Source organism: Babjeviella inositovora (genome assembly GCF_001661335.1).
Source record: "Babjeviella inositovora NRRL Y-12698 unplaced genomic scaffold BABINscaffold_10, whole genome shotgun sequence".
Lineage (NCBI taxonomy): Eukaryota > Fungi > Ascomycota > Pichiomycetes > Serinales > Babjeviella > Babjeviella inositovora.
This window is the reverse complement of record NW_017566847.1, coordinates 379512-399568: the sequence shown is the minus strand read 5'-3', so window position 1 is coordinate 399568 and position 20057 is coordinate 379512. Positions and strand designations below refer to the sequence as shown.

At 49.3% G+C, this 20057-nt stretch overlaps 11 protein-coding genes and 1 non-coding gene across 12 annotated transcripts; 6 read left to right on the top strand and 6 right to left on the bottom strand.

Annotated features, from left to right (window-relative positions):
- Nucleotides 1-303: 303 nt before the first annotated feature.
- Nucleotides 304-1296, bottom strand: BABINDRAFT_172275 (ditrans,polycis-polyprenyl diphosphate synthase; the record flags this gene model as incomplete). The annotated part of the gene is made up of 1 exon (XM_019130875.1): nucleotides 304-1296. One exon carries the CDS (start codon nucleotides 1294-1296, stop codon nucleotides 304-306), a length of 993 nt encoding a protein of 330 aa, XP_018983857.1.
- A 455-nt stretch (nucleotides 1297-1751) lies between these two features.
- RDI1 (Rdi1p) lies at nucleotides 1752-2741 on the bottom strand. Its single transcript, XM_019129510.1, has one exon. The coding sequence runs from the start codon at nucleotides 2698-2700 to the stop codon at nucleotides 2098-2100; it is 603 nt and encodes a 200-aa protein (XP_018983856.1). The 5' UTR covers nucleotides 2701-2741; the 3' UTR covers nucleotides 1752-2097.
- Nucleotides 2742-4143: 1402 nt separating this feature from the next.
- On the bottom strand, nucleotides 4144-5666 carry FGR44 (Fgr44p). The gene is made up of 3 exons (XM_019129509.1): nucleotides 5607-5666; nucleotides 5426-5559; nucleotides 4144-5013 (listed from the first exon to the last, which is right to left on the bottom strand). The coding sequence occupies exons 1-3, from the start codon at nucleotides 5607-5609 to the stop codon at nucleotides 4248-4250; spliced, it is 903 nt and encodes a 300-aa protein (XP_018983855.1). The 5' UTR covers nucleotides 5610-5666; the 3' UTR covers nucleotides 4144-4247.
- An 837-nt stretch (nucleotides 5667-6503) lies between these two features.
- On the top strand, nucleotides 6504-9641 carry BABINDRAFT_9297 (ubiquitin-ubiquitin ligase; the record flags this gene model as incomplete). The annotated part of the gene is made up of 2 exons (XM_019132941.1): nucleotides 6504-6518; nucleotides 6570-9641. 2 exons carry the CDS (start codon nucleotides 6504-6506, stop codon nucleotides 9639-9641), a joined length of 3087 nt encoding a protein of 1028 aa, XP_018983854.1.
- Nucleotides 9642-10337: 696 nt separating this feature from the next.
- On the top strand, nucleotides 10338-11106 carry BABINDRAFT_162730 (uncharacterized protein). The gene has a single exon (XM_019129508.1). It carries the CDS (start codon nucleotides 10360-10362, stop codon nucleotides 10906-10908), a length of 549 nt encoding a protein of 182 aa, XP_018983853.1. The 5' UTR covers nucleotides 10338-10359; the 3' UTR covers nucleotides 10909-11106.
- An 862-nt stretch (nucleotides 11107-11968) lies between these two features.
- TFP1 (H(+)-transporting V1 sector ATPase subunit A) lies at nucleotides 11969-14219 on the top strand. Its single transcript, XM_019129507.1, has one exon. The coding sequence runs from the start codon at nucleotides 12126-12128 to the stop codon at nucleotides 14136-14138; it is 2013 nt and encodes a 670-aa protein (XP_018983852.1). The 5' UTR covers nucleotides 11969-12125; the 3' UTR covers nucleotides 14139-14219.
- Nucleotides 14220-14289: 70 nt separating this feature from the next.
- Nucleotides 14290-14362, top strand: BABINDRAFT_t286. The gene has a single exon. It is a non-coding gene; the product is annotated as a tRNA-Phe (tRNA).
- A 77-nt stretch (nucleotides 14363-14439) lies between these two features.
- BABINDRAFT_162728 (sulfiredoxin) lies at nucleotides 14440-15033 on the bottom strand. Its single transcript, XM_019129506.1, has one exon. It carries the CDS (start codon nucleotides 14968-14970, stop codon nucleotides 14596-14598), a length of 375 nt encoding a protein of 124 aa, XP_018983851.1. The 5' UTR covers nucleotides 14971-15033; the 3' UTR covers nucleotides 14440-14595.
- Nucleotides 15034-15267: 234 nt separating this feature from the next.
- On the bottom strand, nucleotides 15268-16707 carry SLP2 (Slp2p). The gene has a single exon (XM_019129505.1). The coding sequence runs from the start codon at nucleotides 16685-16687 to the stop codon at nucleotides 15671-15673; it is 1017 nt and encodes a 338-aa protein (XP_018983850.1). The 5' UTR covers nucleotides 16688-16707; the 3' UTR covers nucleotides 15268-15670.
- Nucleotides 16708-16904: 197 nt separating this feature from the next.
- On the top strand, nucleotides 16905-17915 carry BABINDRAFT_162726 (exosome non-catalytic core subunit). Its single transcript, XM_019129504.1, has one exon. It carries the CDS (start codon nucleotides 16953-16955, stop codon nucleotides 17859-17861), a length of 909 nt encoding a protein of 302 aa, XP_018983849.1. The 5' UTR covers nucleotides 16905-16952; the 3' UTR covers nucleotides 17862-17915.
- Nucleotides 17916-17988: 73 nt separating this feature from the next.
- Nucleotides 17989-18493, top strand: BABINDRAFT_162725 (uncharacterized protein). The gene has a single exon (XM_019129503.1). The coding sequence runs from the start codon at nucleotides 18148-18150 to the stop codon at nucleotides 18385-18387; it is 240 nt and encodes a 79-aa protein (XP_018983848.1). The 5' UTR covers nucleotides 17989-18147; the 3' UTR covers nucleotides 18388-18493.
- On the bottom strand, nucleotides 18481-19071 carry BABINDRAFT_14672 (uncharacterized protein; the record flags this gene model as incomplete). The annotated part of the gene is made up of 2 exons (XM_019127187.1): nucleotides 19009-19071; nucleotides 18481-18907 (listed from the first exon to the last, which is right to left on the bottom strand). Exons 1-2 carry the CDS (start codon nucleotides 19017-19019, stop codon nucleotides 18481-18483), a joined length of 438 nt encoding a protein of 145 aa, XP_018983847.1. The 5' UTR covers nucleotides 19020-19071.
- Nucleotides 19072-20057: the final 986 nt, after the last annotated feature.

Sequence of the window (20057 nt, the reverse complement as noted above, 5' to 3'; positions counted from 1 at the left end):
ATTAATTATCAATGATTATCAACGAAGGAAGCGAGAATGGTGAAGCATGAGACGGGTAGAGTATTCATAGCAATAAATGGCACTTCAACATGGAATCCACCCAGGGGTAGCTAGCAATACAAAGCTGACTACAATGAGTAGGAGCTCAAACCATATAATGACATGGGCGGAACCTCTAAGACAGTGATCTGTGCGTACCAGTAAGAAGAACCTATCTATTAAAATATGCAAATATAGCCTGGGAGTACAAACTCGGAAGAGCAAGAACGGAAGAAACAATGCTAGCAAGAGAGAAAGGAGACACTACTTCCCAACGTTGATCTTGGACAAGGAGTACTTGCGCAAGGCGCGGTAGAACACCGCGTAGTTGACGCTGTTGTTATCTGGGTCCCAGTAAATCTCGCTAAGACGGATGTGCCACGGTGGGTACGACTGCAAGTCCAAGATGGGACCAAACTGAATAAGCAAGTCTGGCTCATGGCCCACTAACGCGGTCAATTCACCATCCACCAAGCTGATAGTGACGTCCTTCGGGTCCAACTCTCCCTCAGCAGCAAGCCTGGCCATGGACTTGGTCAAAGCCACAATCGTAGGCTTCCCATCCTCACGGGACAACAACAGAATACGCAAGCTGATCTTCTCTGGTTTCTCGCCCGTGCTGTAAATCACCGTGCGCGTGCGCGGGATCCTGATGGAGAAGGTGGGAATGTTATCCGGGCCAAAGTACAACGACAACGTCTTGGTGATGGCGCGGGTAAGCTCCGGCGTGTGTTCCTTGATGGCGCCCGAGGTTTCGTAGAACGATAAGTGGGGGATGCCCGAGGCAAGCGACCAGGCAGCAAGTTTGCCGCAGTCACTCATCAAGCCGTCGATGCCACCGTTCTCCTCGTCCTCCGGCTTGAGGGTCAAGATCGTGGAGACCCGTTTAGGAAGCTTCGACAACAGCAAAACGTCATCACGAATCAACTGCGGCGACTTGGACGGTGCGTATGTGTATGCGAAGAAGCGCAACACCACGCGGTTGTAGCCGTACTGGACGTTTCTGATGAGCGACATGAACACAAAGATGGTGATCAAGAGGCTATGGTAGAAGTAGAACACTAACCACGCGGAGACGGGGCTGTCCTTGGACGGGGTATTATTGACCGTCTTTGGTGACGTGAGGGCCTTTGATAGAGCTGTTGCGGTTTTTCTGAGCGGTTGCGACCCCACTGCCAGTGGCGGCTGTTCCAGCGGCAACTGTTTCAGCGGCTCCACCGAAGCCACAACGACAGGTGTATCAATTTCAGCAGACATTGTGATAGAGGAAAGGGGCTGAATGTGATTTGGTAACACGACAGAGGAAGGAAGGTGAGCTGAACTTTGAATATGTTCCAATGCTCAGCAAGACAGTTAGTAAAGTTAGCCGCCGAGAAGAAACCAAGCTAACGACGGTGATGCCTGAGGTGTTAACTTGTATGGGTATCGAGAGTTTTACAATCAATAAAGATCAGAAGTTTAGATACAGATCGGAGTGCTTTGACCTAAAAGTGGATAAAACAAGATCGTGCGATTGCTCGCTTCTGCTTCCAATCTCGCTTTGCACAAAACTCTACCGTTGTGCTTTCGACGTGCCTGCACCGCCACTGCACATGACAACGCCACGCATACGTGTTAGTGGGCTTATGGCGCCACAGTGAGCGGGTGTCATTTAAACCTTCAAAATGATTATTCTGGCGAATGGTAATGAATGCCCTACAATGATCAATGCTTAGCTTCAACAGCTGTGTTTATTGGGTCAAGCCAAAGGCGATACGCGGCCTGATCCTTCAAGACCCTTTTCTTGGCAATTACCAAAACCTGTAAATTGCTTAACACCCTGGCGGTGTCCAATTTCCAGCGTACCAAGAGTGAAAGCTCACAATTATCTTGATCCTAAGCGCTGTAGTTCGGAATCAATGAAAGGCCCACGAAGCTCTTACATTTCTGGGTACCGAATGAATTCTACATTTCGTAGGCTTCCCAGTTTCTGAACTAGCATCCGCTACATTTATCTTCAGTATTAGTGTATATTACGCGGAAGGCGACGGAGAATTAAGCTTGTGTCCCTCTTCAGCCCTATTTGGTGATCTGGATGGTGAACTTGGCAGTCATATGGACGTTCTTATCGTCGTCGATAAATTTTGCAGTCACCGCTAAAGAGCCCCTGCCCATGATTCCGCCCGGCGCCTCAACCTCCTCAAACACCTTCTCATAGTACGGCTTATCGGTCGTGTTGGGGGCAAACGAGCCACATGGCTCGTCCAACTTATCCACGGTGATCCCGGCCTTCTTTGCCTGTTGGAGGTATCTCATCCCGGTCACAATTTCGTGCTGGATCTTGAAGCGCACTCTCATTACGTATACGCTCCTCTCCTTGATCTTGAAGTTGAATTTGGACCCGTCTAACAAGGACGTGGCGGACTCGTTTTCGAGATTCACGATTATCGGCTTTTCAGCCTCATTGTTGAAGAAGATGGCAATCTCCGTGATCACCACCTTGCGCTTATCACCCGGTGCTACCGGCAATGTGTTACCCGCCGACAACCCTAAGGATGCCTTCCACTTGGCCAAGGATTCGTCCTCGGCATCGAGCTTCTGGTATTCGTCGATCGTCTTCTTTTCGCCCACGACGTAGCCTGCAACGCCTTCCGGCACCAATTCATCGTCAGAATGCGACATGTGTGATATGGATATGAAAAAGTAAGGTGAATCTGTAGCAAATGATGGCCTTGATAGAAGTGAAGGCGCAAATGGTTTTACTTCAGATGTTGTGTCACATGCGGAGGGCGTCAGCCGGGTAAGCTATCCGCGCGTGCGCTTGCGTTTAAGGATTTCAGCGCCTCGCGCCTGCAGCCTATTACTGAAACGGAATAAACGGAGATGCTGACTTCCTAATGGGGGAGGTTACTGGAAATCCTGGTAAGAAGGTGGTTAATTAAGGAACGCATACGTATGCTGCGTTTATCCATCATAGATACTATAGTTCTGTTAAAAACCTTGGAGATATTTCATTATCTCTCAAATATGCGTTCAGGTCGTTTTCTTTGTTACGTAACACAATGTATGGGGCCAATAGTGCTCACCAAGTAACACGGTGGAGCCATGTTACTATCGGTTTTATGCTTGGCAGGAAAGAGAAATGGAGCCGAAGCTGAAACAGCCATCGTACCTGCTACTAAGCCTTTATCGTATAAATCCTTAAGTTAGTACAGATACATATAAGCATTCTGTTTTTCAACAGATTGAGGAACCTGAAACTTTAGGTAAGGCCTGGAAATGAATCACCGTGGGAAAAAGTTGCATAACCTATAACTAACGAATAACGGAGTAAAAACGCGACCCCTTAGCAACTGAGTATAAGATACGTGATGTGACTGTTACACCTCTGTTACTGGGTGCGTTGAAGGACAGCTACCTTATGGAGTGAAAGAGACACCTCAACCTATTCTATGCGAAAAGGGAGAAGGTGCATATAATAGGTGGATAGACTCCAGGCAGCATTCCACCTCGTGACACTCTTGCAGGTCTATGCATCTGTGTTTAGGGAGGAAAAAGCCTTTTAAGGTGAATCTAGATCTTTATACGAGGGATGTGCCAGGAAAGACCCTTTAGGCTGATTAAGCCATTGATGCTCCTGCGTACACGGGGAGTCCCAAGGGTGTGTATCCTAGGCGTATGGGATACCGACACTGAGATCTCCAGAGAGGTGCGGTATTTAGACCAGCCGGACTAATGTTGGGAACGAGCATACGAGGGCTACCTGATAAGATTGAACACAACCCCAGTCTCTCCGGTGATTTAATATAACTAGAAACGAAAAATAAAGCTTCTGGGAGTACTTTGTGTGATTCGTCCGGTGCTCATTCGTTGCGCAGGAACTTGTGCATGTAACCACATACTTTCAAGTGCTATCTTCGTTTAACCCAGGCAACTTGGTATAAACCATCAGGCTTTGGGAATTATTTCGTCCAAATATTTGACTTATATAACTGAACTAGTGGGATTATGTAGGCTATATCATCACTATTTCTGGGGATGTACTCGATAAATACTATATCATTGAATTCAGACGATCTATATATACCTCGCCAATCACTTCGACTACACTGAGTGTAATTCATACTTGCTATATAAAGACGCGAAAGCCTTATCTACTCTACCTCAACCACCTTACTCTAACCACTCTACCTTACATTAACTTAGCTCGAGCTCATGCTACGCACTCGCTACTCCCGCGGCTTTCTCCTATTTGTTTTGTGTCCCTTAACCCGGTCCGGCATGATCAAATATGGGTTGGACTCTATAGGTGCTGTTGGTGGATACGCATAGTTACTCGGCGAGAATTGCACTGGTGGCATAAACGGCTCGTTCCGATAGGGCATCATTGGATAGTACGGGTACGGCTGAGCGTACCCAGGTATCGGCCGGTAGAACGGGGGATACGCTGGGGCCTGTGAGTATATTGGCGATGTGTACCCCTGCTGTGGTCTGGACCGCACGTCAGATACCACCGGCCTCGGGGCTGGCGGCGAGTCGTGTACCTCTTCCTCCTTTTCATCTTCCGACCCCGACTGGAAGATTCTTTCTCTGGCCTTCTGGTATCTCTCCTCACGGGCCGCCAACTCGTTTTCCAACGGCAGATCAGGGAGTGACCCTGTAGATTTGGTGGGCTCAGGGTTAGGTGGGCTCGAGAGAGAGCCCTTGGAGGCAATTTTGGGGGTACCCTTGCGGGCCAACTTCGGGGTACCCACAAGGTGCGCCGGCGTGGCGTACGGCATCGCCACGTCTTCCTGTGGCTTTTCGATCTTGGACAAGCGTGCACGATTCTTGGCGGCCCAGACGTAGTCTTGTTTGTCGTCCGAAGGCGTTTGTTTGAAAACGAGAATGGCGAGGGCATCGCTGGAGATGGAGTGGCCGAGCTTGTAGTAGTCTGCAACCTGGTGCGCAAGTAAGCGGTAGTACGAGTTCATCGCCTGGAGTTTGTAGGAGTCGCTAAAGGGGAAAAGGGTTAGTAACTGCAGAGGGCAGGGTAGGAAGGAAAAACGGAGGTTTAGCATAATGGCCAAGACATTCTCAGATTAGTGGCTGATCTGAAAATGGCGACAGCACAAGCGGCATAAACTATTGAAAGATTTGGATGAGAAATACCATGAAGGAGCTGAAACGCCATAACCTCAATGTAAATCAGTGACATGAGATAATTCCCCCGACATCTTAAGAAATGGCTGTCAGAGAATATCGAAATGAATGATTTCCATGGGATCATGACCTGATATTCTATAGGCTACCCATCTCAGTCTCATTCAAAGATTGGCATGGTATTTCATCACAATTGAAAACCATGTCGTTTCTTCATTCCATACTATCACTCCATTCATTCATCCCTTTCTCTTTTACAACATACGTCTTGGATTCGATAAACTGGAGCAAGTCGCGCTCCAACCGCAAACAGAACATGCGATCGCTGGGCTTCCACAACGCGGTGTATAGCGACTTGGTAATGCCATACTTTTCGACCGCGTCGGGGGTATTATCTGACTGACCATGTTAGTACCGAGGACAAGAACAAAAGGGAGTCTACTCACCATGTTAGGCAATTGTGGGGGTAAGTTTCATATAAAGATTAAAAGATATGTGTATAGCACAGCGATTCCCAGACGGTTTCGATGGATCAACCTGAAAGATTTGAAAAGTGCGTCGCTTTTTCGACGCTTGCGTGCCGGCTGTAAGCACAGGAAAATGTTAGTGATGGAGAGTTGCTGAGATTCAAGGTGTGATTTGATTTTACATATTATTTATCCCACTTCCAAAGATATAACAAATATTAAAATACAAAGAAATACCTTCCAATTTTTTGCTTTCAAGTTTCACCGCTGTTTCCTGGTTTGTCGCATGACGATACCCCATATTCTCGTCGGAATTTTTCCAACCTACACCTAATAGAAGGACTTATGTAGAGCTTCCATGGCTTAAATGAATCGGTATAATTTATCCAAGAGCGGGGTCTAAGCATGCCCCACCGTTGTGCAAAATTTCTCGCCTGAGCTCTAATAGCGAACCAACCTTTGACATTGCATCACAAGATATCCCATTGTTTGAGAAACGAACCCAGAAACTCCAATCGGATCAATAGATTACTCAGTTCATTGCATTGAATATCATAAATAATTCTCATGGTGTGACCTACAAAATCCAAAACACCACCCTTTATATCACTTGGCTTAAGGCCTGAATAAAATGCAAACATTATTTATTCTACATGACAACGTGGAAATTATACCATGGTTTGTGCCTCATTTCACATTTGTAAGTTATTTACCCGTTACGAGCCCGTCACCTGTCTGACATCAGGCGCATCTCATCCTTAAGCGCCTCCTCCTGAATCGCTTCTCCAGCCAACCATCCGTCTTACACATTCATCCCCATTTCAATTGGTATTTTCACCATCTGGCATCCGTCTGAACAGCAACTGATTCAATCTGATGAGCGACGCTAATGTGAGTACACCTGATTGACCCCACCCCGTTTACCGTCACTAACAATCTCAGGACATCAGAGCCAAGAGGCTTGCCAGACTAGCGGCCCTTTCGGGCTCATCGACACCCGAGAAGGTTATTAAAAAGGATCCACCAAAACCGGTTTCGTCAGTTCCGCAAGCCGTTTCGCCAGCTCCACAAGTTGTTTTGCCAACTCCGCAAACCGTTTCGCAAACCGCCACCCAAACGATGATGGCCTCGTCAGACGTATTCAACCTCTGGGCGTGCAGCGAAATCGAACACGTTCTCCACGTCACCCTTACTGAGGACAAACCCGGCTTGCTCTACCTCCCCGCAACCCACGCGGACCTCACCGAAGACAATGAAACCCTCTCTGCCGAACATATCGAGCGCATCTTCATGGAGGCACTCGTGGAACACGGCGTCGCGAACCCATTCGCGTACCTCCGGGCGTGCTGGACATCTGCGGCGCAGTCGCGGCGTCTTGTCTCTGCGCGTGATGTCTTGCGTGCGCGTAAGCTCGCGTTCTTGGACGAGATCCTGCGCCTTGCGCCGTCGTACGGGCTCATCTGCTTCCAGATCCCTGACATGTTCTTGAACAACACCCCCGACGCCACTGTCGCTGCGTTGATTGCCAACATTGCCGACTACACGGACTTTCTCATGGAAACCGTCGCCAAAGCTGTTGAAAACGACTTCTTGCTCGACTTCTTAAACATTGTGGTGCCACGCTTGTCCGCAGTGCTCCTCCAGATCGACCTCAATGACCAGCGTTACGGCAGTATCCTCACGATCTTTCAGGTCTTGGTCTCGTCCAAGGCCGTTGCCGCAGTCTTTACCGACATTGACAATTTCCACCCTGAGGGGTTGGCCGCGCCCGAGTTTGAAACAAAAACGATTCTCGGCCCGCTCTTGCGCTTATCGCCGCTCCAGCCATCGGTATCGGCTGCGTCATATGCGGGCTCTCTCGAAAAGTCGCCGGGCGAGCTCAAGGCCATCACCGAGGGCCTACAGTCCGAGTACAACACGCTTGTGTCGCGGCTTTTCAACATCTGCGACCGAATCGTGCGCGGGTCGCCGCGTGCGCGGCGCGCGTTGGTGCGCTACTTCGCGGCGTTGGCCAACGCGAACCACTTACGGCGCGGCGAGCGCGCGGACCGTGCGCGGGTCGCGGGCGACGGCATCATGTGCAACGTGCTGTTGATCCTCGTGCTTTTGTCACAGCCGTTCCTCGACACGTCGCTTCAGAAGCTCGACAAAATTGACATTGACTTCTTCCTGAAGTCCGTGGTCCTTGACATCCGCGAGGAAACGCGCATCAACGCGACCATCAAGGAGGCCGCGGTGTACGACGCGACCGTGGATACCGACGCGAACTTTATTTCGGAGTGTTTCTTCTTGACGCTCGCCTTCTTGCACTACGGTATTGGCGGCTGCTACACACTCGAGGATCGCTTAAAGGCTGGGATCAAGCAGATTGGCGCCCAGGTCGCAAAGTTGGAAGGCATGGCGAAGGACCCACGCCAGCTGGTTATGAAAGCGGTGATCGAGACCCAGTTAGAGCGACTCAGAACCGAGAGACAGCGGCTCAAGTCGCAGATCGACGCGTTGGTCTGCTTCTTTACGAACGCGCCGCAGCAGGAGAACATCTTCGACTTTATCGCGGGTGCATGTGCGTTCATGGTACGCGCGGTGGACCCTGTGCGGGCGCATCCTGCGCGGCGCCTCGCGCTCCCGTTCCACGCGGACAACCTCAAGATCCGCGACGACCAGGACCGTTTGCGGGAGCTCGCGCCGACGCCTTGGCGGTTCTACCCCGAGTTCCTCATTGAGGGCATCGTCAACTACTGTGCGCATGTCGTCAAGTACACGCGTAACCCGCTCGTCGGCCATACGCGTCTCCCCGCTCTCGTCGAGTTCGCGGTGGTGATGCTTCGGTGCCCCGAGCTCGTGGGGAACCCACACTTGAAGGGCAAGTTGGTGGAGGTGTTATTCTTTGGGGCCTTGCCGTCGCAGGACGGGTACCCTGGGTTTATGGCCGCGGTATTCGAGACGAACGCGCTCGTGCGTGCGCATGTGTTGTACGCGATCCTCGACTTTTACGTCGCGGTCGAGAAGACCGGTGCGTCGTCGCAGTTTTACGATAAATTCAACGCGCGCTACCACATTTCGATGATCCTTGAGCAGTTGTGGAAGACGCCACTCTACCGCGAGCAGTTGCGCGAGTACTCGCGTGCGGATGTGGAGTTCTTTGTGCGCTTCGTCGCGCGCATGTTGAACGACACCACGTATCTCTTGGATGAGGCCTACGGGGATTTATCTGAGATCCACAATTTGCAAAGCGAGCTTGCCAGGAGGGCGAACTCCCAGTCGGCCCTGGCGAACCCTCCCATGGAGGGGACTGATGACGAGCTCAACGAGAGGCTCGACTCCGTGGAGCGCCAGAGCAAAAACTACGTCCAGCTCTCCAACAAAACGTTGGAGTTGTTCAAACTTTTCACGTCCGAAGTTCCACGCGCGTTTGTTTTGCCTGAAATCGTCGACCGTTTGGCTGGGATGTTGGACTACAACTTGGCCGCGCTCGTGGGCCCCAAGTGCCGTGACTTGAAGGTGGCCAATCCTGAGAAATACGCGTTCGACCCAAAGCAGTTGTTGGGCCACTTTGCGCAGGTGTACATCAACTTGAGCGGCGAGGAGGAGTTCGTGCTTGCGGTCGCGCGCGATGGGCGCTCGTTTGCGCGTGCTTTGTTTGCGCGCGCGGAAGAGATTTTGGCGCGCTACCACATCCTCCCTGCGGATGCGGTCACCGCGCTTGGCAGCTTTGCCGCGCGCGCGGATGCACAGAAGCGTGCGGACGATGACGAAGAACTTGAGTTAGGTGACGTTCCGGACGAGTTCCTCGACCCGTTAATGTACACGCTCATGTCCGACCCCGTGATCTTACCCGGATCGAAGATCAGTATTGACCGCTCCACGATCAAGTCGCATTTGTTAAGTGACGCGACCGATCCGTTCAACCGTATGCCGTTGAAGTTGGAGGATGTTGAGGACGACGTGGAGTTGCGCGCGCGCATTGCCGCTTGGAAGTACGAGATGAAGAAGGATGTTTTGATGGAGCGATAAAGTTTGATATGGGACTGCCCCTGAGCTTATAGCAGCCTGTGGCTCAGTGTTGACCTCAGGATTTAGCATACAATATATATATACTAAACCGTTAAAGGGTAATGATATATAGGTGAATTGAGGTGTATTGGAAACTATAAAAGCTATTGAAAGGTTAGACTTACTGGACGTTATAGATCATTGGCTGGATCAGGTGTTTTTCTGTTACCAGTGAAGGTTTTAGAAAAAAAAAAAAAAAAAAAAAACCTCTAACCTTTACCAAGCTGGAAGATGTCGAGTATGGGACTGCGATCATGCATGAAATTAGATATTCGAGTGATAGGTAAAACTGGAAAAGCTTTAACCGATATCACTTTGGGTACAGATAATATATTTACTAACATTGGGTATGTAGTCTATCACATTGAACACATGTCAGAAGATGATAGAGACTAAATGACCCACCATTTGCCGGGGGGAGGCTGAAAGACAGACTGACGAACGGGAGTGAGTAGTGGCGTCCAAAAATGTCAAAAATGGCTGATTTAAAGAGATGATTCAATCGTTATCAGCAGGTTTCGGAAGGTTGGTGTTATGTGGGGCTCAACATCCGTATGCATGCATGCATGCTTTTCGGTCTTTTCCGAGATAAGCCTCGCGCATGCATATTTAAAGGGCTGCACCCCCGCTGAAACTTTTCCACCTCTCACCAAAGACTACTCACTTCCTTCCCCACAGCATGTCTTATAGTTTACCACAAATCAGTGAAATTTCCCACCTCAACGAAGGAGGAAAAGACGAATTCCTCGGCCACTTGTTCGAGCCGTGTTCCACGTTGAACGCGTTCTTGCGCGAGTCTAACGTATTCAAACAGGAATACCTGTCATATAAAGCATTCATTGAGAGCTGTCGCAGTGAGTTATTGGCATTTTTGGCCTCCCCCAGCGAGCATCCAGACCCCCGTATCTCCCAGATTATTGCTGCCCACCCGCGGCTCGGAGGTGGCAACGCCAAGAAACTCTCTCTGCACTCAGAGAAGGAGCAGCAATCGCTCCAATCGTCGCCGGAGGAGCTGGCAAAGTTGATGGACTTGAACGAACAGTACGAACGGACGTTTCCAGGCTTGCGCTACGTGGTGTTTGTCAACGGACGAAGCAGAGCCGTCGTGATGCACGACATGGAGACGCGAATCGCGGGAAACGACATTGCAAAGGAGCGCATTGCGGCGTTCAATGCCATGTGCGACATTGCTCTCGACAGGGCCGAGAAGTTGGAGACCAAGTTGTAGTTATGTAAGGCCCGATAAGTGTGTTATTGGAATAAACTACATACTAGAGTTCATGCTGTTGCCTGGTTCTACTGCGTATTTTATCATGGAAAAGTTCTAGATATTTTAGGGGGAGCATCCATGTGTGCTTGGTTTCAATGGATCTTCATTTTTACCAGTAAAAGAGGGGTATCTTTTAGCGGAGAGCTTCAAGCGGCGACTTCACCATAGTTCAGACTGGTTATAAGTAGCTGCCGTAGCCACCGAGGTAGACCTTCTTTTTGGTTCACTGCCTCACCACCTTCCAGACCGGTGGTTTACAAATCCCAGCGATGAGAGGTTTACCCAGTATTTAAGTATAAAAGTTTATTACTCATTCTGTCTCACAAGGCAATGCTTGACTTGTTTGCAAATTGGTTGAACCCGGACAGTGGCAACGAATGATGGCACCGATATAATCTATTTATCTTTCCCTAATGCTTGGAAAAGATAGATATAAATGTTTACAGCCGAATTACACCTCCGGTGACTGAGCCAGGTTAACCGGAAGTCCGACCACCATATAGGTCCACGTTGAACACCGACGCATGCCGGGACTAATAAGTGATTTGAGCCACAGGGAATGGATCCACGAGCTTTAAAATACCCATAAACAATCAATACACCCCGCTGAGGTATCACCGTATATAAATGCCTTCCGAGGTAGATGGCAGTATCGCCAGCCTGTGTTTTCTGGACAGCATCTCTCGAACACGTCTCGCATAGCAATGATCAAGGCGCTCGTATCTACCTGTAATTGCTAGCCCTAAGCTTACTCTACTAGAGCCAAGTTCAACTGACTACCTTAACATAGCAAATACAAGTGGTTATACAGATGATAGTACTCCCCGTGACATATCTAGCATCGCAGTTATACGGTGAAGAACCAGACCTAAAACGTGCGCGCGCAGATTCCTTCCACACGATAGCCTTATCACGTTCGCGCACTCATAACCGCAGCCCCTCGCCCTCGCGAACCGTAATCTTCGACCCAAAAAAAGCGATTATCACACCTACCCGAAACCAAGAACAGCCATTCACACACAATTATATCCACAATCCTTCAAAATGGTAAGTATCTATCAGATTTTTGTTACGCGAGAAGAGACGTGCTACGAAGGGCCGGAGGAGAAGACAGGCAGAGCTCGTCGGCCTAAAGCCCCGTTTCCCTTCAAAGGCGTGCGAATTGCTCGCACCGAATGCCATCGAAGAGGTTACTCCATTGGTCTAGTGTTTACCGGAGCGGGCTTGCCTTGTCCCAGCTGCTATCGTACTTGCTCGCTGCTCAATTATCCACACCCGTTATTCGAGTGCTTTTCGCATCTGCAGTGCTCGCTTTTCTGCTCAATACTAACCTTCAGGCTGGTGCAATGGAAAACGCTCGCAAAGAGATCAAGCGTATTAGCTTGGAAGACGCCGATGAATCCCAATACGGCCAGATCTACTCGGTCTCCGGGCCCGTCATTGTTGCCGAAAACATGATTGGGTGCGCGATGTACGAGTTGGTCAAGGTCGGCCACGACAACTTGGTCGGTGAGGTCATCAGAATCGACGGTGACAAGGCCACCATCCAGGTTTACGAGGAAACCGCCGGTGTTACCGTTGGTGACCCGGTTTTGCGTACCGGGAAGCCGCTTTCGGTTGAGTTGGGTCCGGGGTTGATGGAGACCATCTATGACGGGATCCAGCGTCCGCTCAAGGCGATCAAGGAAAAGTCACAGTCAATTTACATCCCTAGGGGGATTGACGCCCCGGCGTTGAGCCGTACCGTGTTGTATGACTTCAAGCCGGCCAAGCTCCGCGTGGGCGACCACATCACCGGTGGTGACATTTTCGGGTCCATCTACGAAAACTCGTTGCTCGAGGACCACAAGATTCTCTTGCCGCCTAGAGCTAGAGGGACCATCACGTGGATCGCGGAAGCTGGCTCTTACAACGTGGAGGCTACCGTTTTAGAGGTTGAGTTCAACGGTGAAAAGAGCTCGTACTCGATGATGCACACCTGGCCCGTGCGTGTGCCTAGACCGGTCGCCGAGAAGTTGTCTGCAGACTACCCGTTATTGACTGGCCAGAGGGTCTTGGACTCGTTGTTTCCGTGTGTCCAGGGTGGGACCACGTGTATCCCGGGCGCTTTCGGGTGCGGGAAGACCGTTATTTCCCAGTCCTTGTCCAAGTACTCTAACTCGGACGTGATCATCTATGTCGGGTGTGGTGAGAGAGGTAATGAGATGGCTGAAGTATTGATGGAGTTCCCAGAGTTGTTTACCGAGGTTTCCGGGCGCAAGGAGCCAATTATGAAGCGTACCACCTTGGTTGCCAACACCTCCAACATGCCTGTGGCCGCGAGAGAGGCGTCCATTTACACTGGTATCACCTTGGCCGAGTACTTCAGAGACCAGGGTAAGGACGTTTCGATGATTGCAGACTCCTCTTCTAGATGGGCTGAGGCCTTGAGAGAAATCTCCGGTCGTTTGGGTGAAATGCCGGCCGATCAGGGGTTCCCGGCGTACTTGGGGGCCAAGTTGGCTTCTTTCTACGAGCGTGCCGGTAAGGCCGTTGCCCTCGGGTCGCCGGACCGTATCGGGTCCGTGTCCATCGTCGCTGCCGTCTCTCCAGCCGGTGGTGATTTCTCCGACCCCGTCACCACCTCCACCTTGGGTATCACCCAGGTCTTTTGGGGGTTGGACAAGAAGTTGGCGCAGAGAAAGCATTTCCCGTCGATCAACACCTCGGTCTCCTATTCCAAGTACACCAACGTGTTGAACAAGTACTACGACTCGAACTACCCAGAGTTCCCAACCTTGAGAGACAGAATTAGAGAGATCTTGTCCAACGCCGAGGAGTTGGAGCAGGTGGTGCAGTTGGTCGGGAAGTCCGCCTTGTCTGACGCCGACAAGATTGCCTTAGACGTGGCCAACTTGATCAAGGAGGATTTCCTCCAGCAGAATGGGTACTCTACCTACGATGCCTTCTGTCCGATCTGGAAGACCTTTGACATGATGAGAGCCTTCATCACGTACTACGACGAGGCCCAGAAGGCCGTCGCCAACGGCTCACAATGGTCCAGATTGGCCGAGTCCACTTCCGACGTCAAACACAAGGTCTCGTCCGCCAAGTTCTTCGAGCCGAGCAGGGGTGAGGAAGCTGGGAAGGTTGAGTTCGAAGACTTGTTGACCACCATCGCCGAGCGTTTCGCCGAGGCTTCCGAATAGGCATAGATGTTCGCTTTTTTCTAATTTATCTGTATCAAAAGGAGGTTGTAGATTGAGAATATGATTGGGAGTATGACCGGGTTTGAACTGGTAAGTTTGAAAAAAAAGATGTTTTTGTAGCTATCTCTATAACTATTTTTCCTGCAACTGAGCGACTTTAGCTCAGTCGGGAGAGCGTTAGACTGAAGATCTAAAGGTCCTGTGTTCGATCCACAGAAGTCGCATTCCTTTTTTTCGAGTTTATGACTCTGGCTTAGAGGTTTGCCCGGAGACATTTAAATATCGTTTATGTAGAGCTGTTATTACGCAAACTGTCTAACCCAGGATCTACCCATACCTTACCTGTGGTGTAACCAAATTCATCAATAAGGGCTTTGATGAATCCGCCATTGTAATCGAACAGTGGTGCCAAGTAGCTCATTCAGAGTTTGTTCACCTCACTCAGAGTTTGCTCACCTCACTCGTTCTTCTCGAAGAATGAGTCAATACTATTCCCCAAATAGAGTTTGAGTGACTTCTTGGTTGCTGGAAGCACTTTGCATCGTACCACCTTGACGCCAGCTTTGTCGTATGCTTGGAATCGATGACACCCACCGAAGGCGAAATAGTAGTCTTTCCCTTGGTCTCGGACATGCATAACGTCAATAGGAGTCAATTCACCGGAGGTGATCTCTGAAAGCGAGCAGTTATTAGAGGCCATCGGGGTACCCTTTAGCGTGGACACCATTGCATCAATCTTCTCGTGGTTGAGGACTGGTGGAATCGGACGGCGAATTTGAGCTAATGGGATGTCTCTAACGCGGTTGATCGAACCAGAGTGAATTGAGGTCATGCTTTGTCTATGTAAAAATGAATTGGAATAGGATTGTAATTTAATATTAGCTTGTAAAGAACGGGGAAATGGAGTTTATATGTACATCGCATGTCTATTAATAATGCACCATTTCCATGCATGCATTTTGTAAGCAGACAGGCCTAGAAACCTAAGCCTGATATGCGAAAGCAATAACTCGATAGCTAGGTGAGATAAAAGACACTGCACGGATCTCATATAAACATGGATGTATAGATAATTTTCATAAACAGTAGCTTCCAAACAAAACATTCATGCTTTAGAAAAAAATATTACCGGTCCGAAACTTGCAGTCGTAAATCTGGATCAATACGTTCATTTGAGAATTGGGAGAATCAATACACCTTTCCGAAACAAAATTGGAGCGTAAGTTGGAACATAAAGGATATTTCCCGAGGAAGGGTGGATAATTAAAAACTTACATGAAAGACCATCAACAATATTCCCATACAGAAACTAAGGGTAGGAATTTTCCCTGCGTATATTCAGCACCAATAGCCCTGTCTCAACTGGAAGGATCTACAACCAAAACGCTTGTAGAGAAATCCAAGACAGTGGAGACAGATGGATAAAACATATCTCAGGTTACATCATTCGGGAATCCTTACTCACTACACGATACTGTCTTGGGTTTTCATACTGATATGTACAGGTATTTCACGTTTGCTCATCAGAACACCTACTTCTGCTCGAGAAGCTTCTTGGCAGCGGCATCCGGGGTGAGCGTCTTGGACAAGTTGTTATAGATGCTCATGCCGCTGGCCATCCAAGAGCCCATGTCGCCCATGCCTGACGGAATAACAATAGTGTTAGACTCCTTCGCCAACTTACCAAACTCCTTGACGTAGTCCTGCGCGACTTGCAACGCAACAGCATCCTTACCACCTGGGGTCTCGTTGATGGCCTTCGCGATCTCCCTTATCCCCCCAGCGGTGGCCTGGGCTCTCATTAAGATGGCTTCGGCCTCACCGGCAGCCATGTTGACCTGTTCCAACTTCAACGCCTCAGACGCCAAGATCACAGACTGCTTGCTCCCCTCGGCAATGTTGATGTTGGCCTGTCTGTGACCCTCAGAGTCCAAGATCTCCGCCCTCTTGGATCTCTCGGCACTGACCTGTCTGTGCATGGCCTCCAACACATTCGCTGGCGGATGGATGTCTCTGATCTCGTACCTTAAGCACTGAATACCCCAGTCTTCCGCTGCCTCGTTGATGGCAGTGGTGATGTTGTGGTTCAAAACCTGTCTTTCCTTCAATACGTGATCAAGCGACAACTGCCCAATCTCGGATCTCATGGTGGTCTGCGCTAACTGGCTGATGGCGTACTCAGCGTCCTCCACACCGTAGGACGCCTTGTAAGCATCCACTACGCGGATGTATAAAACACCGTCCATCTCCAACGTCACGTTATCTGCGGTGATTGCGCTCTGCGACGGGATCTCGACTGCAGACTCCTTCAACGACTGGACATACTGGATCTTGTCCAAAACCGGCAACAAGATAGCCAATCCAGGTGGCAAAATTCGGTGGAACTTTCCCATTCTCTCAACCACCCACGCGGTCTGCTGTGGCACGAATCTGACGATGGTGTTCGCCGGCAAACGCTGCTTCTGGAAGAAGTTCAAGCTGGAGCCCTGCGAGAGCGCTCTCACGGGCTGGGTCCTCACGACCTGAACAATTCTCTGTCTCGCAAGCATGATGGTAGTATGAATGTATAATGTATTCGATTGATTGGGAGGGGCTGAGGAGTATGTAAGCTTAAATCGGCAATGGCAGCGGCGAGGTTGCCGCTGGTTTTCGACAAGGTATGCTATGGTCGTGCCTGTACCGTCATCTCACGCTTGGGTTACCTGCAGGAGGCTTCAATTTTTGCATACGATTTTTTTTACATATTAATGCACGATGCGATATCCAGCGACGTTTGCTTGCCACCTCAACTTACCATCCACTTATATCGCACAAATGGTGAAGGGTCTTGAAATTTCCACGAACGAACAGACGTTCCTCCTTGAAGCGTTACAGAAGGGTATCCGGATGGACGGCAGAAAGGTGGACGAATTCCGCAACGTCGAGATCAGTATTGGCGACGAGTACGGGTACATCGAGATTCGTATGGGCAAGACGAAGATCTTGGCGCGGGTTTCGGCCGAAATCACACAACCATTTGAGGATAGACCGTTTGAAGGGGTGTTTCAAATCTCAACCGAGGTGTCACCAATGGCGTCTCCGATGTTTGAGCACAACCGACAGTCGTCTAACGAAGTTTTGATCTCGCGGTTGATTGAAAAGGCGATCAGACGCTCCGGCGCCTTGGATTTGGAGTCCTTGTGCATCGTGGCTGGCAGCAAGTGCTGGTTAATCCGCGCTGACTTGCACTTCTTGGACTATGACGGTGGGTTTATCGACGCCAGTTGCATTGCCGTAATGGTTGGGTTGTCACATTTTCGCAAGCCAGACATTTCCATCAATGGTGATGACATTGTGGTGCATTCCATCGAGGAGAGAGAACCGGTGCCGTTGTCCATCTTGCACATGCCCATCTGTGTGACCTTTTCCTTTTTCAACCCGCACGATAGCGAGGCAAACATTAAGGGTGACGCCAATGAGGAATTGAGCATCATCGACGCGACGTTGAGCGAAGAGTTGTTGAGACAGGGTGAGTTGACATTGACATTGAACAAGAACAGAGAGGTGTGCCAGATCTCCAAGGCCGGGGGCTTGCCAATGGATGCATTGTTGATCATGGACTTAGCCAAGAAGGCCTACACCATCACCGAGCGCTTGACCGACCAGATCAAGGCTGTTTTGAAGGAGGATGAGCTCAAGCGCAGTGAGAAGAACAAGTTGTTGAGCGCCTCCAACGCTCGTTAGGCGTATACCCGTGTATATTATTATGTATTAAAAGCAAGAGGAAGATTTCGAGGATTAATCTGTACTGTATTAGAAAAAAAAAATTGCAGTAGACGGATGAATGGCTGATATGATAATAGCGATGCATGAGCGAATACTTTCAATTTATTAGTTAAGATGGCGGTATATATGACAATTCCATTGGAAAACCGCAAAGGGAGATGCACCCACAGGGTCTAGACTATAACTGCTCGACGAGAAATAGACTAATCGTGCCGAGCTGTGTCGATACCTTCGTTCTACATGTATGAGGATATACCGTAATTGTTTGATTAGTCGCGTAGATATACATAACCAGGAAGCTATAGCCGTATCTTTAGCAGAGGCCGCTAGTAGACTTACCTCCTCGGTTGGAGCAAAAGGTACCGTTGTGATCCACCGTGTGGGTATATCAATTGGACTAACTATAGAGATCAATCCTAGCTTCATATATGTTATAGATCCAGGTTCTCAACAGGTCGTATACCAACAAGTTCCAGACAAGTAAACTGAGGGTGTAGTGGCCTACCAACGGAACCATGAAAAAAAAAGAAGCTGGCGGCGTAAGACCCAAGTATCAAGCAGAAACTGAATTGGAATCTCAGAGAAGCAAACTGGTGATAGAATAACTCGTGACAATCACGTAAACAATCTGTACCAAACCACAGACCATCGGCAACCACGTGCTCATCTTGAAACTACCGGCTTCGTACGATGTCCCTAAGACAAAACCGGCCACAGTACCAGACATGGCCGCTTGAACACCACCAAGGACAATATACGTCACGAGAATACTGAGTGATCCAATGAGGCGACGGTGGCCGATGGCAGCAACCACCCCAGCGCAGAGATAGAACACGCCAAAAAAGATGAGGGTCCAGATGAGGGTGAACCGCCAAATGTCATTCTTGTAGAAGAGAAACGCCTGGGAATAGGCATTTTCGCCAGCAAGAGGCCAGTGTAGCGAAGGAAACGGCGGAACTGAATAGCCTAGCGGAATGTCATCATTGATGCTAATAAAGGATGACCTAGAAGCATTAGTAAGACGTCGAAAAGATTCCTGGAATACAAGAAGGTGACTTAGCGCACACAGCTGTTTCCGCTGTAAACCTTTTACGATAAGACATACCCCACAGACATTAAGTCCTGATCGACCTAAGTGTTCAGATGGTACCGGAAAGCGTAGTCAGTCTTGTGCCAACCTTGAGGTGAGGTGTTCGAGATGTACAGTTTGCCTCAGACCTGCACCCTCGCACAGGTATAGTAATTGCTGTAACAGGAAGTATCTTTTCAATGCCGTATTTGGTTCTGCAAGAGTAACGTGCTAGATGGGCCATCGTTCAACCTCTGGGTCCCCATTAGATTGGATCCTAAGAGCAATTACATGTGGCTGGATTGATGTCGTCATTTTGATATTTATCAATGGTCACCCCGAGGCCTTACCTTTACTTATTACAGTTCTAAAGCCCCCAAGTTTCGGGCACGAAAACGACTGGTTTGCAGTTGGTCACTATCGATTTCTTTTATTATTTGCACTGTCGGATTCCGAGAACGCCCATTTCACTGAAACCTAACAGCTAAGTAGCACTCAAGGAACAATGACGGTTTCCTGTCAGTAGCCCTCCGTATACCGTATTTTCAGCCTCTGTACAGCAAGCTTCGTTAGCATCTCCGTCTACGACTTTTCGCCCTGTGTACATACGTCATCGCTCCTCCAATTTATCGTTAAACAGAATGGGCCATTACGTAATCCAGGCTTATATTCCATCTCCCTCCCCCCCGCGACAACAAATGGCCTAATGTTGTATCTGCCTTCTATAGAATAAATACAGCGTATGGCTGTGGAATTCTGCCTATACGTAATCTATGCATATACTTCCATTAGATAAAATAAGGTGTTCCATATGTGACAGTAAGGCCACAGGAGTTCCCTCGTGTGCGATTCAGCTTAAGATGGAAGTCTCAAAACAAAACAAAACAGGCCTAAAGGGTACGTGCGCCAGGAGCCCAATGCGGCATGAAGAGATATGCGCTATGCATGCGGGTTCCCAAAAAATGCAGATATCTTCCAGTTTTTGCACTCCTGGTAAGGCTGTGTGCAGGCTAAGACCCTCGGTTAGAGACATATTCAACCGGAATAGGTGATTCCGGAATATGGGAACTTCTCGAAGGGGATGC